The 16,022-nt window shown below is 36.6% G+C and overlaps 1 protein-coding gene across 2 annotated transcripts in view; it reads right to left on the bottom strand.

The window, feature by feature from the left end:
• Nucleotides 1-16,022, bottom strand: part of LOC150100146 (E3 ubiquitin-protein ligase HECW2-like) — a 708,695-nt gene that overhangs the window by 219,885 nt on the left and 472,788 nt on the right. For both annotated transcript variants that reach the window (XM_090402900.1, XM_090402899.1), the window contains one exon: nucleotides 14,450-14,633. In XM_090402900.1, the coding sequence (XP_090259026.1) occupies nucleotides 14,450-14,633 (184 nt within the window). The remainder of the gene's footprint in view (nucleotides 1-14,449; nucleotides 14,634-16,022) is intronic.

Raw genomic sequence — 16,022 nt, 5'->3', positions numbered from 1 at the left:
TAATAATAAGGATGTTGGTTTCTGATATATCGAGGACTAGTTCCAAAGAATAATCAATGTAAATATTAAAGGTTTTTATTTTTTTTATTTGCTGTACTTTTGTATATTTATAAAGAACAGTTCTTTCAATGATATCTTAAATGATACTGGAAGAAAAAAAGCAGCAGCATAGAAGGCATATATACAGATAAAAGTAACAATTAAGGAAATCTCAGAGAGGACATGGTTCAGGTATAAAGCAATGAAATTTCATTCACGTGTGGTAAACAATTCAGCAAGTTGTTTCTTGTAAAGCACTAAAGGATTCAGGCAAAGGGGAACTCCAGTATGCTAGCTCCCATCACAAAGATCCCATACATGAGAAGCAGAGAACATGAAACCCATATGTAGCATCAGATACATATAGGTTTCAGGTAAGGATTGGAAAAGAAATAGTTTATTGACATTTTTCTTGAAGAGTTGAAGGTGGTAATTCTGTGGGACAATTCATGAGGAAGGTTGTTCATACAACAACAGATGGAATAAAAGGTGAAGAGGAGACAAAAGTTTGTTGCATTTGCAGTTGTACTAAAAAGAGATGTTGAGCAGCTACTGCTCTTCTTTTTAAAAGGCCCAATAAAGTAGAGGAATGATCTAAGTAAGAGACATTTTCTTTGGATTTTAATGGACCATGATTATTTATAAATATATGTATACAATCGTCTACAAGTTTAGTCAGCTTAAGTGTCTGGCGCTTCTTCAGGACAAGAAATGGGTACACTAACATTAAATATTAAAAAGGAATGCAGTAATGACAGTAAAATTAATTAAAATTGAAATGACATATGACATTAGGTGCATGGAGCATGAAGACTTAGTCATTGTTTGTAGATCGCGCTTTATAGTTTTTCGTAAAATTCAGTTCTGCTATACATAGTGAATTCATTAAGCTTTTCCAAATGTCTTTTATATCATGCCTTGATTTCTGTTGAGATTGTCTCCTATCCGGAGTACCACTGCAGCTTCTTTCAAGTTTCTACATCTGAAATCTTCGTCATTGTACGGCATGGAGCTGTTGTCCCAATCGATGGAGTGGTTCAAAATCAAGAAATGATGGGCCAATCCTGAGGTGTCTGTTCTGTTGTTGTTGACATCTCCTATATGTTCTTTTTTTCGGATTTCTAGGCTTCATGATGTTTGGCCTATATAATTCAGTACACAGGAACATTGGATGTTATATACACCTGTGTACTTATAGAAGGCGATGCTATCCTTAGGGGATCTTAACATGTGTCGTGTAGTTAAAATAGGTTTGGAAAAAAAAAAAAAATATATAGAGGAATGATCGTTGTCAGTTTAGTGGAACAGTATCCATGGAAATACCTGCAGAAAATACAAAGCGCTCAAACAGTGCACCTATAAGATGGAAGGAGAAATGAGTCAGTGAGGCAGGCAGGGATTGTCTATGAGATGAATTGCTTTCCTTTGGAGAGCATGAAGGATTTTTAGAGAGGTTTCAGGTGCACCACTCCAAACATGGGAAAAGTATTCTAAAGATTAGTGGATTTGGGACTTGCATACAGCTGGATGGATAAAACGATGCATCTTAAGTGAAAAATAATGCCTAGCTTTTTTTTTTAGAGGATGAGAAGACTACTGATGTGATGATGCAAGAAGAGGCTGGAGTAATTGTTGGTCTAAGAAGAGCATCTTAATCCAGTCTAGTGATTTGGATTGACAATTACTCCGGCCTCACCTGACATGAGAGTAAGGGTAAAAGCTGAGATCCCTTCTGCAAGAGAAAAGTTAAGATTGCAATTTGGTGGCATGAAAAATTGTTCAGGTTATCCTTGCCCATGGAACGATGCTATGGAGATCAGTATTTAAAGTTACTGGTTGCAAATAATCTTAAAGCTTGGGTCTGAGCACTGCATGGTTTGTTGAATGAGTAGTTGTGATAGAATGTTTCTCTGAACCTTTCCATGGCATGTGTCCAGTGGTCAGTTAAGTAGGCTAAGAAGTCTTCCATGGAACCAGATTGGAAGAATCCATACTGGTGGGTAATGATTTACTGGCAAGTCTCTAGGTAGTGGAGAAATTGTCTGTTAATGCCTTTATCTATTATTTTGGAAAGGATTGAGGCCATCAGATGGAAACCTTTTGTCAATGCTTTGGAATACATTGATATGTTAGATTCCACACATTGGATTAGTATCAGTTAAGTACATAAGATTGTAGAGATGCTTAGGAGCATAACATTTGAGTACATCCGAAGAGATGCCATAGAGATCAGAAGATTTTTTAATGTCAGAACCTGTTTATTATATTTCTGACATCTTTTAGCCAAAAAAAACAGGAGGCATATGGTTCTCAGTTTCTGATGTTGTAGAAGGCAATTTGACCTTGTTATCTATGCAGAAGAAGAGTGATATCAGGAGATCAGCTTTATTATTAAGTGCTATGGCACCATCTGGATGAGAGAGAGAGAGAGAGGCGGAAGTGCAGATGAACAGAAATTGCATATGATAGCCTTTTTAACCATATGTCTGGGGAAGAAGTGTCCTGGGTTCGATACCCGTTGATGACATGAGGAGCTTAAGGATCATCCTCAACCATAGCGAAGTTAGCTGGTCTTGGGTGTGGACAGCAGGGTTTCTCCTACAGTTTATCTGGGGTTTTTCATCCCGCAAGCAGGCAAACCGGATTACAGTCATGAACATCGCCCTTAGGGGCAGCAGAGGAGTAACAAACCGGCTGCATTAATATGCCAGTAACCCCTCATCATGAGGAGACTTAACCCATCCTAGGACAGATGAGAAGGATAGGATAGGATAGCCTTTTTAAGGGGCCAGATTGCATGGGTTCCATTTTGATAGGAAGCAAGTTTTCTTCCCCCTTACTGAATTTAGATCAACAAATGGCTGCTTTGTATTTATTTTAAGTTTCAGCATAATGTGAGTATGAAGCTGGCATTCTTGTCACAAACACCAGTGGTAATCTGAGTTTTTTCTTCAACTGCTTTTTTTTTTTTTTTTTGTCCACCTTTTGTTGAACCAAGGTTTGGAAAGTTTAAGAATTTTGGGTAGAATAGAAATAAAGGCCTTCAAAGCTGATGAGAATAATTTCCATGACCACTCAGACAGGTGTCTGAGTCAGAAGAGCAGAATGTCTGGAAGTCATTGCATTTGATATTATTCTAGTGCCAAAGGACACAACCCTGAGAGTAGTTAGAAAGAAAATTTTCTGTAGGAGAGGAAACCTGCATATGATTGTAGTCTAAGTTATTGAGAGTAGAGGGAACCTCCAATATATCTGAAAAGAGATGATTAAAAAAAAGGGGGGGTATTGGGAGGATGGAAAGGGAAATTAGGGATGGCAGATGTGTAATTTGCATTAGGTCATTGCTAATAGCTAAAAAAACTTCTATATTTCATCCAGCTTGATCGGTGGTGTTAGAAAAGAGGGTCCAGTGGGAGCTGAGAACATTAAGGTCATCTATGAAGATGACTTCACTATTCAGATAGCCAGATTGCAGAAAGTCAAAGCTTCATGAATAGGAAGGTGAAGTCAGAGCAGTTTACAGAACCTAGAGGGCAGTAAATATAGCATATAAGGAAACTTTAAACCAGAGATGTAAAAATAGAGGATTTTAAATTAGACATTCTTTGGCAAGCCACATCTGGTCTCACAAAGACAGACAGGTGACACCCTTGTGACAGAAGGAATCATGCAGCATGTAATTTAGACAGCTAAGATGGAATGTGATGTAAATGAAATTTAGGTTTTTATTACGAGGCAGAGATGGTGTAGGGCTATTCAGAAGATGTAAGTTTCAATGATAAAAAGAGTGTAGGGTTGCAGGATGAATGGATGACTTGTTCAACAACTAGTAAAATGAAGCAAATGTATCAAATGTGTAATTCTGATGTGGATTTGGAATAAAAAAATTTAGTGATTTCATTATTCATGTTCACAAGAATGTTCAGTGTCAGTGATTACCCAAGAAAAATGTGGATTAACTCAACAATGGTTGGTTTGCAGACCTGTTTACTGGAACTTTTTCACTTATTTAGAAGTATTCTCTTAACCCATACAATATTTACCATCACTTTTTATATACCCTATATGATAACTGGATTTTGAATCCATGTTTTTGAACACCAACAGGACTGCACTGAAAGATGTTTGAATTATGTCCAAAAACTGCAAAATAAAACAGTTTTTGGACAGGAGGTTAAAATTCAAGGACATACTGCACAAGAGAGAGAGGAAAAACAGTACACAAAGAATCATTAAATAATGAAAAACATACACTAACATCATCATCATCAAATTCCTGCCATGTACCCTCAAGGGGTATACAGGATATGACAGTACTACATGAAACAATTACATCATTACTAACTTCCCATCTACAATTTTCCTCCAAATCAGTCTGTTACTTGTCAAGACTCCAACATTATCAGATCTTATATTTCTATCGTCTAAGACACTTTGTACCATATCAATCCACCTATATCTTGGTCTTCCTCTGGGTCGTTTTCCTGCCAACCTGGCAGAGAACACTTGTTTTGCTAATCTTTCCTCTCCCATTCTATTTAAGTGACCATACCACCTGAGATTAGCTCTGCTAACGCATTCCTGGATGCTGACAATGTCAAGTTCTTTCCTAATATCCTCATTTTTAATATGATATTGCCATTGACGCCATCTGTTCACGCCTCTAATCTTTCTCAGGACTCTCATATCTGCGGTCTCTAGTCTTTGGTCAAGTGTTTTACTTCTGACCAAGCTCTCAGATCCATAAGTTAAAACTGGTTTGAACACTGTCTTATATACAGCTAATTTAGTGTTCTGACTAATTTCTCTCTTATTCCATATGAATTTATTCAATTGACTTCCCACCATACCAGCTTTGCTGATTCAGTTGTCTATTTCTATATTTAATTTACCATCTTCACTAAAAATCGTTCTTAAGTAGCTGAAATGTTTTACTTGTTCCACAGGTTCTCCATTCACAACACAGTTGACATTTTCAATGATTCTGCCTATTTTCATTGTCTTTGTCTTTTTATTGCTGACCTTCATACCATATCTATTACAACAGCAATTGAATTTAGCCAGCGAATCTTGCAGACTTGTAGCAGATTTATTTAGAAGTATAACATCATCCGCATAAAGCAAAGAGCTGACATTAACATCTCCAATTTTGATATTAGGTTTAATACCACTTTTCTTCATAATGTGATCCATATAGATAATGAATAACAGAGGGGATAATGCACATCCTTGTCTCACACCAGATTTAACATTAAACCATCTTCCTATACAGCCTTCAATTCTAACTGCTGACTTACAACTCAAATAAAGACTAAGTATTGCTTGATATAATGCCCCATTGACACCATATAACTGCAGCGTATTAAATAGCTTCTCTCTTGGCACCTTGTCATATGCCTTTTCCAAATCGACAAAACTTAAATACAGATCTTTGTTATATTCCCATGCTTTCTCAACTATTTGCCGTAAAGTGAAGATCTGATCCTGAGAGCCTCTATTTGGCCTGAATCCAGCTTGTTCTTCACCAAGCTTTTCTTCCACAATTCTTCTCAACCGTTTCTCAAGTATACTTGCATAGATCTTGCCAGGAACACTTAGTAGGGAAATACCTCGGTAATTCTCACATTCAGTTTTATTTCCCTTTTTATATATGGGTACTATGAGAGCTCTACTCCCATCGGGAATTCGTCCCTCTGTCCAGGCTTTCTGAGCTATGCAGTGCAGCCAGTGTAAGACTCTTATACCACCATACTTCAGCATTTCTAGTCGAATATCATCTACTCCTGCTGCCTTTCCACATTTCAAGCCTTTGATGGCTTTTTCTACTTCAAGTATGGATATGTATTCCTGACTGCATGCCTGGTCAGTGTTTTTTATCACTATGCTGTCATCACTGCTTGTTTCATTTAGCAGTTTTTCAAAGTAATTAGTCCATACTTCAAGGATATCTTTTTCTACCGTTTTCATGTCACCTTTATCATCTCTAACTCCTTTTACAGCACTCTTTCCTCCATTCCTAAGCTTCTTCAACAACCTCCAGAATATTTTGCCACCTTCTTGATATTTATTTTCTATGTTCTTGCCAAAGTCCTCCCATGACTTTTGTTTAGCTAGTTTTACACACTGTTTAGCTTTCTTACATTTGTCTCTGTATTCTGTAAGAGCACAAGCTGACTTATTTGACATGAACTTTTGATATGCTTTCTTCTTTTCCTCACTGCCTCTTTAACTTCCTGTGTCCACCAGGGAGATCTGATTTTTTTATCCTTGCACACAACCTCACCACATGCCTCTCTGGCAGAATCAATCAATGTTTTCTTTAGAGTTTGCCACTGAATCTCCAAGGTTTGATTCCTGTTCTCAAACTCTTTCATTTTCTTTTCAATAATATTTCTGTATTTTAGTCTACAGTTCACACCTGAGAGCTGCTCAACTTTTATTCGCTTTAAAACTTTCTTACATGTTATTCTTTTCAATATGAAATTCAATTTTATCCTGCTCAAGACTAAATAGTGATCACTTCCAATTTCAAATCCTCTGTACACTCTGGTGTCCTGCACCAGGGAGAAAACATCACTATCAACAATAACATAGTCAATGAGACTTTTCTTATTCCTAGCCTCTTCTCTCCATGTGAATTTGCGCACATTTTTATGTTGGAACATGGTGTTAGTAATAACCAGTCCATGTCCTGAGTAGAAATCCAACAGATATTTGCCATTATTATTAGCTTTGCTCTTTTCTCCAAATTTTCCCAAAATATATTTGTATGTCTCACAATCATTTCCTACTCTGCTATTTAGATCCCCAACAAGGACCAACTTTTCCTTTTTCATTGTGTCAGTTGCTTTTTCTAAAGCGTCAAAAAATTCCTCCACTTCTACCTTAGTAGAACCTTCTGTGGGACCATACGCACAAATAAGTCTCATTGTCCAGTTCCCCATTCTCATATTTGCCCACATTACTCTACTTGAGACTGACTGCCATTCAAAAGATTAGCCTCGTATTTTGTGTTGAATACTATGGCCACTCCTTCTTTTCCTTGATTGTTATTGCCTGAATATAACATTTTGTATTTATTGCTCAGAAAGATCTCACCAGTTTTGGTCTTTTTTGTTTCAGTCACCCCTATTATGTCGATCTGGTACTTATCTAATTCCTCAGCTAGCTCCATTTCTTTGCCATTCAGGCTTCTTACGTTGATAGTACCGATCTTTAACTCTGGTGATGTTGAGTTGGGGTTTGTTTTCAGATTCGTTCCAGTAGCTGACTTTTCGCTGTTCGCCCTGGTTCCCTGGCGAAAACAAAGGTGGGCCTTGTTTAACCGGTCGACGCCCCAGCCGGCATGAAATTTTGTCATGTTGTACCATCATTTTTTATTTTGGTTTAACCAATAAGAATACAATTTGGTCGGCTAAATCCCAAACTGCCAGCCCATCCTCGTTCGTTCAGAATCAAAGTAGATACCCAACAGGGTGCACGACGAGAAGGTGAGGATTGGACATTAGGTCAGAAGCCCTGGTCGGTTCTCCGCATTCCTTGAAAGACTATGTGGAGGTCTCCTCTCAGTTATACACTAACAAGTGGGTATAAATACCATATTATTCTTGTTTATAAGAATTTATGTGACCATCTGGATTATGCTCAGTTTGGTCATCTGGGTTTCTTCAGGATGAGGTAGTGATGAAAAGAGGATTTAGAAGTAGGAGCCAAAAATGGCCTATAGCATGATGTAACCTTATAGATCATTCTACAGTCCTGTTCTAGGTAGGTAAAAAATTTGACTGAGCAGCAAAAAAAAAAATAAATAAATAAATAAATAATAAAAAAAAAGATTTGATAGAACTGCACAGGTTACCAAAGGCAATTTTATAGGGTAGATGCAGGGGGGAAATAAAAGAAGAAAAAGAACAAGGGTGACTTCTGAAAGTTGTGTAAGAACTTCATTTTTTGCTTGGAAAGTGGTGAATAGAATGGATCACCAGAGATGAGAGTGTAGGCACAGTAACTGAATAATTTTAAGGGGAGTTATAAGCATTGTGTCAATAATGATTAGTGTGGGCTCCCAGGATGATTCTTCAGAACAGAAGGAAATGCCCTAAATAATAATAATAATGTTTCTTTTACTTTCCAACATACTCCACAAAATGGGTTCATTTTCTCCACAAAAATATGAATGTGGTTTATTAAATTATATTAAGTATATTACCGTCGACTCTGACTAATAGCAAACTTGTAGAGACCACAAGAATAGTTTGCTATTGTGGATAGTGCTAAAGTGAATTTCCTTTAAAAAAATATGCCAGAGATTTCATCAGGATTCTTTTGGTAGTTTGTTACAGTGAGCAAGTCTGCTGTAATTGTATTTGGTGGCAGGTGACTATATTATATTCTTGTTTTCACCAAACCAACCTGCCTCATCCAGCAGATGGCATCTCTGGTCCCCAACATACAGGCTGCAAATTTGAATCCCTCTGTGGCATGGAATGTAACAAAACAGCTTTCAGTTATTCTTTCATGAACAAACTTCCAGACAATTCAAAGCAAACAGGTGATATTGAAAGTTTTTCCACTTGGTTATGCTATAAATTAAAGATGCCAAGAAATTATATTTTTGGTTTAATCCTTCATCCAAGTGTAAGCAAACAAAATTTGTATGTGAAGTAACTTCGTGACTGGGAAAATCGTATGTAGAGACTAATGACTTCACATTATTTGCCTTAGTATCCCATAATGAAAATAGGTGTGTATTATCTGCACTTCATTTTCCAGATTTTTGGTGTTTCTTGATTTTGTGAGAGAATATATGAATTGGATCCACAAGTCTTTTCAGCTATATTGTGCTCAGCCTAGAGCATTTTGAAAGCAATTAAGTTTTGTGTAGTTGGATATCTGCCAAAGATATCTCAGGCTCTGTTTTGGACTTTCTTGGCTGCTGTCCATTCTGAATTCCACTATGATTTGGGGAAGGGCAGAAGCTAACTTGAAGAAGTCAGGATATTGCAATTGCACAATCTAGTATTAAATATTTTGTAATATGATTATAAAATTATTATTATTATTATTATTATTATTATTATTACCACGGGCTACTCCAGGAGTCCTTAGACTCATCGAGGGAGGCCCTAAACATCATGTTCACACAGCTGTTCAACATTCTCACAGTATCTATCATACCTTGCCTTGAACTCGCTCACTGTCATAGCACCCACAACAGACTCTGGCAGCTTATTCCACTCATTTACCACTCTAAAAGTAAAGAACCCAGCTCTAGCACCCCTGCTAACCACGCTCTTGCCCAGCTTCCATGGGTGTCCCCTAGTTCTCCCACCACCAGTCCTGATCTCAAAAATATCCTCTGAATTAATCCTATAGAATCATTATAGCAATTTGAATGTCTCAATCATATCTCCCCTTTTCCGCCTATCAACTAGTTTCTGCAACCCACAAATCTTCAACCTGTTCTCATATGGTTCATTCCATAGACCTGCTATCATCTTAGTCACTCGCCTCTGGATCCTCTCAACCTCCTCCCCATCAAGAAGGAACCGAGGTGACCAAATCTGGGCACAGTAGTCGAGATGAGGTCTTATCAAGGCTCGGTACAGAGGTACAATAACTTGTTTTTCTCTGCTCGTCAAGGTATTTTTCAACAACCAAGTGAGTTGATGAGCTGATTTAGCTACTTTCGCAATGTGCCCCCTAAACTTCATCTCCCTATCCACCAACACTCCCAAGTCCCTGGCCTCATCAATCTCTTGGAGTACAGTTCCACCAATGTGGTATACTGCTGCTAATCTTTTCACTCCAAAATGCATAACCTTACATTTTGTCACATTAAATTGACATCCATTCTCCTTAGTCCAGAACTCCAATCTATCTAAGTCATCTTGCAAGACTTTGACATCTTCTGCATTCACTATCGCCCTACCCAACTTTGCATCATCAGCGAACAAATGAACTGTCCCACTTAGACCCTTCCCTATATTGTTAATGAACAGATTAAACAGCAGTGGTCCAAGAACAGAACCCTGTGGCACACCACTAGTCACAGGCCGTTTTTTGGACTCTACTCCTGAATAAACTACTCTTTGATATCTCTCCATCAACCACCCAGCTATCCATCTCACCAACCCTATATCCATTCCCATATGTTGTAGTTTACGGATTAGAATTCCATTAGAATTCCTGTCAAACACCTTTGCCAGGTCCAGCAGTATCACTGTAAACCCATTTCCCTTATCCAGTTCAGCCGTCACCTTGTTATAAAACTTGAGCAAGCTACTGAGGCATGATCTACCCTTCACAAAGCCATGCTGTCCTCTGTACAGTATCTTATTTTCATCAATCCATTCCTGTATTTTTCCCTTGACTACTTTCTCCAAGACCTTGACAACGACTCCTGATATGCTGATCGGTCGGTAATTTGCAACCATAGTCTTGGATCCTCCTTTATGCAGTGAAACTATTTTCCCCTCTTTCCACGCCTTCAGGACTAAGCCAGACCTGAGACTCAGATTAAACAACATGGTCAAGGGCACTGATAATTCATTAGCCGCTTCATGCAAGACCCGTGCCGGTATACCATCCAATCCCACAGATGTATTCACATTAAGGTTCTGTAATAGACTATTCACCTCCACTTCATTCATCACAATTCCCATATAAACTAATGGTTCCTTCATTTTTTCAACGTCACCACCTGGATGATATACTTTTGCAAAGTGTGCGCTCAGTAACTCCACTATATCGACTGGTTCAGTGAACTCTTTACCATCGTCATTCCTTAAAATCATTTTGCCATGTACAGTTTTTTCTTGCTTGCAGCATATTGAAAGAACTGTTTGGGATTCTCTTTTGCTTGCATAGCTAGTTTCCTTTCATAATCGGCTTTTGCTGTTTTTACCACACTCGTTACCCTTCTGGCTTGTACTTTATACCTTTCGTGTGCCTGCAGGTCACCCCTTTCTTTAAATTCCCTCCATAGTTGTTTCTTTTTTTTGCAGCTCAAGCTTAATGGTGTTATTCATCCATTTAACCCCTCCTTGTTTCACTAATCGGACCTTAGGTATACAATCAGCCATAACCTCCTGTAAATGCTCTTTGATCACTTCCCATGCTCTATCGACGTCCAGCCCTTGCAGTTGTACATGCCATGGCACTGATCCAAACAATCTCCTAAGCTTGTCATACTTGCCAGCACGGTAATTCCACATATACCCTGTCTTAATCACAAATTTCACACCTTTAGCCACCTCCCAGGTCAAGACCTTATGATCACTCTCACCAATAGGTGGCAACATGGTCATATTCATTACAGTCAAATTCTCAGATACTATTACCAGGTCAAGCACTCTCACACCCCTAGTATTTTCAATTACATGCTGTTTCAGATAGTTATCCCTTAATAATTGAATAAAATCCATTTCCTTCCTCACATGTGTCCTCTCCTCCTAATTCAGGATTATAGAAGTTGTGTTTACAGATTACAGAATTATATATTAAATTCAGGATTATAGAAGTTGTGTTTATTCCTGTAGGGAATAAAAGCATTAAAGGATTTTTTAGGTAATTATAAATCAAACAAACAAACAAAAAAAAAAAGTACCAAAGAATCAAGGCTTAAATCAAGAGGGGAGGAAAAAACTTAACTATAAAATCTAACTTAAACAGTATGATCTCTGTTTGCTGGACTTAATTCCTAAAAAAACAATAAAAGACCATTTTGCCCATTCTACATACTTTTTTATTTTTTTTTAAATTTTTATGTGGTTACCACCCATGGTTATTATTAATAGATTTTATTATTATTATAAGTTTTTTTCCCTATAGTATTTCCCCTCCCCCTCCATTTTTATTAATTTTATATATATATTTTTTTCTCTCAGGGAAGGTATTTTGCAGATCTGGTGAGTATGGGCATGGCAAACCTGAGATAACGAGCTAGACCTGATCTTACTTCCTACAATATAAACTTGTTATATTATAACTGCAGACTGATCTTCTACTCTTCTTTCCACTACTCTCTCTTACTTCTTACTCCTTTTCACTCTCAAGCTTTTGATAGAAAAAAAAAGAAGAGAATTCAATTTAGAGACCCATATATTATTCATAGATTATAAAAAGGCTTTTGATAAAGTTAATCATAATAAGCTACTGGAAAGTTTAAGAGATAATAACATTCTTACACAGTTAATTAAAAATATTTTCAATATATATATAACAATAACTAAATTACAATAAAGATAGCTACACAAAAATCTGAATCACAGAACATAAATGCAGGTATCCGACAAGGATGTAGTCTATTGCCACTCCTCTTTAACATCTATATTAACAATACTGTAAGGGGGTGGAGGGAAACAACCAGTTCTGGCATTCACATAAATGATTACACCAACATTGATACAATTTTATTCGCCAACAATCAGGTTCTAACTGAAGATAACGAAGATTCACCAGTAAGCAGCCTATTCATTCAAAATAGCAAAAATAGCAAAAACATACAATAATGAAATCTTCACTCCCAAAACCAAAGGCATGGCATTTAAAGGCCGAGACTCAATTAGAAGCAAAATTTGCATCAATGATGCAAACAGTTTAGTTAGAACAGGTTAATGCATTCAAATATCTAGGCTATCACTTATCTTATGGAAGAGAGAAAGACATGAAACATAAAATAACTAATTATATATGAATAACAATAATAAACTATCATTCAGATATTCAATCCAAACTTAATAAGCAAGAAAACAAGAATAAGAATTCATAACTCAATAGTAAGACCTATCTTAACATATGGTTCAGAAGCCTGGACCATAACTCATGCAGATAGAAAAAGACTGATAAGCTCTGAAATGAGATTCATGTACAAAACAGCTGGATATAATAGACTAGACTTCAAAAGAAATAGTGTTATTTTAAAGGAACTTGAGGTGATATCCGTTTTAGACTACATCAATCTTTATAGAGTAAGATGGAGACAAAAAGAATGAGTGAAGGAAGACTTCCCAGAGAGATACAGTGATATTGACCTCCAGGGAGAAGGAATAGAGGATGGCCTTAGAAAAGATGGGAAGAGACCATAACAGAGGCCACTAGGCCTATTACTGGAAAGAAAGAAGAAAAAGGCATATTTTTTTTGGAATTTTTTTTTATTTATTTTTAGATAGTCTGGGAAACCATGCTCTAGAGACCAAAAATGAAACTTTTTCAAGTCAATTCAGGCCCCCAATAAGCAGAGCAGTGGCCTCACACAGGGCAATGACATTCATCTCCCACCTAAACAAATACAAACATCCATGCCCACAGTAGGATTCAAACCTGTAACTTGTTAGTTGGAAAAAGGGTACACTAACCACTCGGCCAATAAAGCCAACCAAATGATATGATATGACAGTAAATAGCTCTCTTAAATTTTATGAGAGTTGTGATTTACTTTTATATACTTTACTAAAAAAATATAAAAAAATGAAAGATGAATATACTTTTACTAAAAAAAATAACCATCTTTCATTTTTGAACTCTTTCAATATGTTGGATGCTTTTTCAGTTGAGGCTATATGTTTCATCCTACTCTTCATCTTCACTCTCACTTGGTATTGCCAGATACTGATTTACTTTTCATCAGTGCCTTATTTCCCAATTTGTTTGATATCTCCAGATGAATTCAGAATTAATTTCACTTCATTCAGGGATATCAGAGAATTCTGAAAAAACTCAAATTGCTTCCTGTTATATGCCTTTTCTAGCACCCGTTAAGAAAAGGAGGCTTTATCTCATCCATCTGTTCATCAGACATCAATAGATGCCAAAGGATCACTCAGGTGTTTGGTGATGTGCCAGACCACTCCTTGTCATGTGGTCCTGTTATATGCCTTTCTGGAAGCTTCAGCTCGATGAAGATCAGTCACTCCAGATACACCATCCATCTCATTGATGGTCTTAGTTTTATATGCCACAATTCTGGCAATATAATAAGCATCATATCAGCACAGATACTCTCTCTCTCCATGAGAAATAACTCAACTGGCTCAAAACAGAGAAGCCCAGAAAGCTACATATAATAATCAACTTTTTCTTATTCCTATTTATTTAGTTTGTTTCCCTATTTACAAATTATGAATCGTAAATAAACCATGATGATCATCACTTAAAGAAAATTTGTTTTACTTATATATTTTCGATCTAGTTTATGACTGAAAATAAATATATTTTACATTTATTTTCCTTAGTAATATTACTGAATATAATTATTATTTTTTTTTTTTTTACTAAATTTAAAGAGAAATTTAGGAACAGATATATAGCTAATTAAAAACAAACTATTTTCACATCACAACTTTTACAAAAAACATATATTTCAAAGCACATATATGTATCGAACAACAGAAACAATAAATAAACATACATCATTCATGTGAAGCACATTGAAGAAATCTGGACGTGTAAGGAAACGGACAGCAGGAGAGTGAGAGAGCTGTAGCCGTTGGTTTTCTGGGCTAGATGAAAAAGGCACTGGTGTATAGAATGAGGCAGGATTGGTAAAGTCCTCATTAACACGAGATGATATTGTTCTTCTAATACTTTGGTACCTAAAATTAAATTCAAAAGTATTTATTCAATAAAAATTAATTTCAAAGATCCCCAACACAGTGCATATTAGTCACACTAATTGTCCTGAAAATACAGTTGTTTTGAAAATGCATGGTACCTGATCACTCCTCCCCTTTTCCCAATGTCAGGGATCAATTTATTTATCAGAATAGCTGCATGCTAAAAATTCCCTAAAATAATTATAAAAAGCATTATAAATCTAATGAAAATCTTAAAATAATAACCTAATCAATGTAATCAAATGAAGGAAATGTGCACCATTTAAGCAGTGAGGTATATTTGTAAAAATATAATTTTAGCCTTCACCCAAGTTGTAAAATGTACATATGTCAAATAATTTAAAAATAAAATGTGCTCAGTGCATTTACATCAATGCTAACCATGTGCTTGTATGCAATCAACTACGAACTTCTAAATATGATCTTGCCCTGAATATTCACTACATCTCCTCTCTTCAAGAAACAATATTTTCTATCTTAACAGCGATCTTTTCTCCTTGGTTTTAGACTTATCTGGGCAGTCACTCCAGTTCTTACAATAAAAACAGAAATTCTTAATTCAAGTTTGACTCACTTGCTCAAAAGCAAAAACCACCCAACGTAAACCGGCAACAAATAGATGGGTTGTCAACATATCCAGACATTCCTTCACCCCTGCAGAAACTTCAGTTCTCATGACAGGATATGATTTTACTATAGTGCCTAAAATAATTCTATATCTGGATTTCCTAAATAAGAGGAACCACCCTCTCAAGTGATAATGCTAATAAACTCTAACTTAAGTCTCCTCAGTAATACTCTGAGCTAAACTTCCTCCTCCACAAACTTATCTCTAGCTGAAATCAAGGCCCTAAGATGAACATAACTATCTCACCATAAAGAAAGCAGAACACAGAGAAATTTTTTTGTTGTACTCCATGGTAAAGCTGTAGTTATCATGAACATCATGGAGTACAACAAAAAAAATTCTCTCTGTTACAAGATCAGTCCACTTACTAGGAGATTCCCCAGAACCCTACCAACAGCCAAATTAAAAACTTAATTTCTTACTAAAGTGATTAGCCAAGATAAATATATATTGAAAAATTGAAGCCGACCCATAGTCGACTGCATAGACACACCAACCTGTCACTTAGCCAAATTCCTAGCTCGTCATTTAAGCTCCAGTCTTGATCACATACAAATGCTACGAAGAATTCTTCAGATTTTTTGACAAAAATAAAAAACTTGACCCTTCAACCTAACACACCTTATAATTATGTTTGATATTATTATTATTAGACACCTCCAAGGAGTCCAAAGACTCATCGAGGGAGGGCACCTCCTCTACAAGTCTGCCTCCGCCACTCAATCCACCAACTGACCACA

This window comes from Typopeltis vanoorti, chromosome 13, assembly GCF_054136105.1.
Source record: "Typopeltis vanoorti isolate ZY-2024b chromosome 13, IOZ_Tvanoo_1.0, whole genome shotgun sequence".
Lineage (NCBI taxonomy): Eukaryota > Metazoa > Arthropoda > Arachnida > Uropygi > Thelyphonidae > Typopeltis > Typopeltis vanoorti.
Note: the sequence above shows the minus strand (reverse complement) of the source record. Positions and strands in the feature narration are given on the sequence as shown.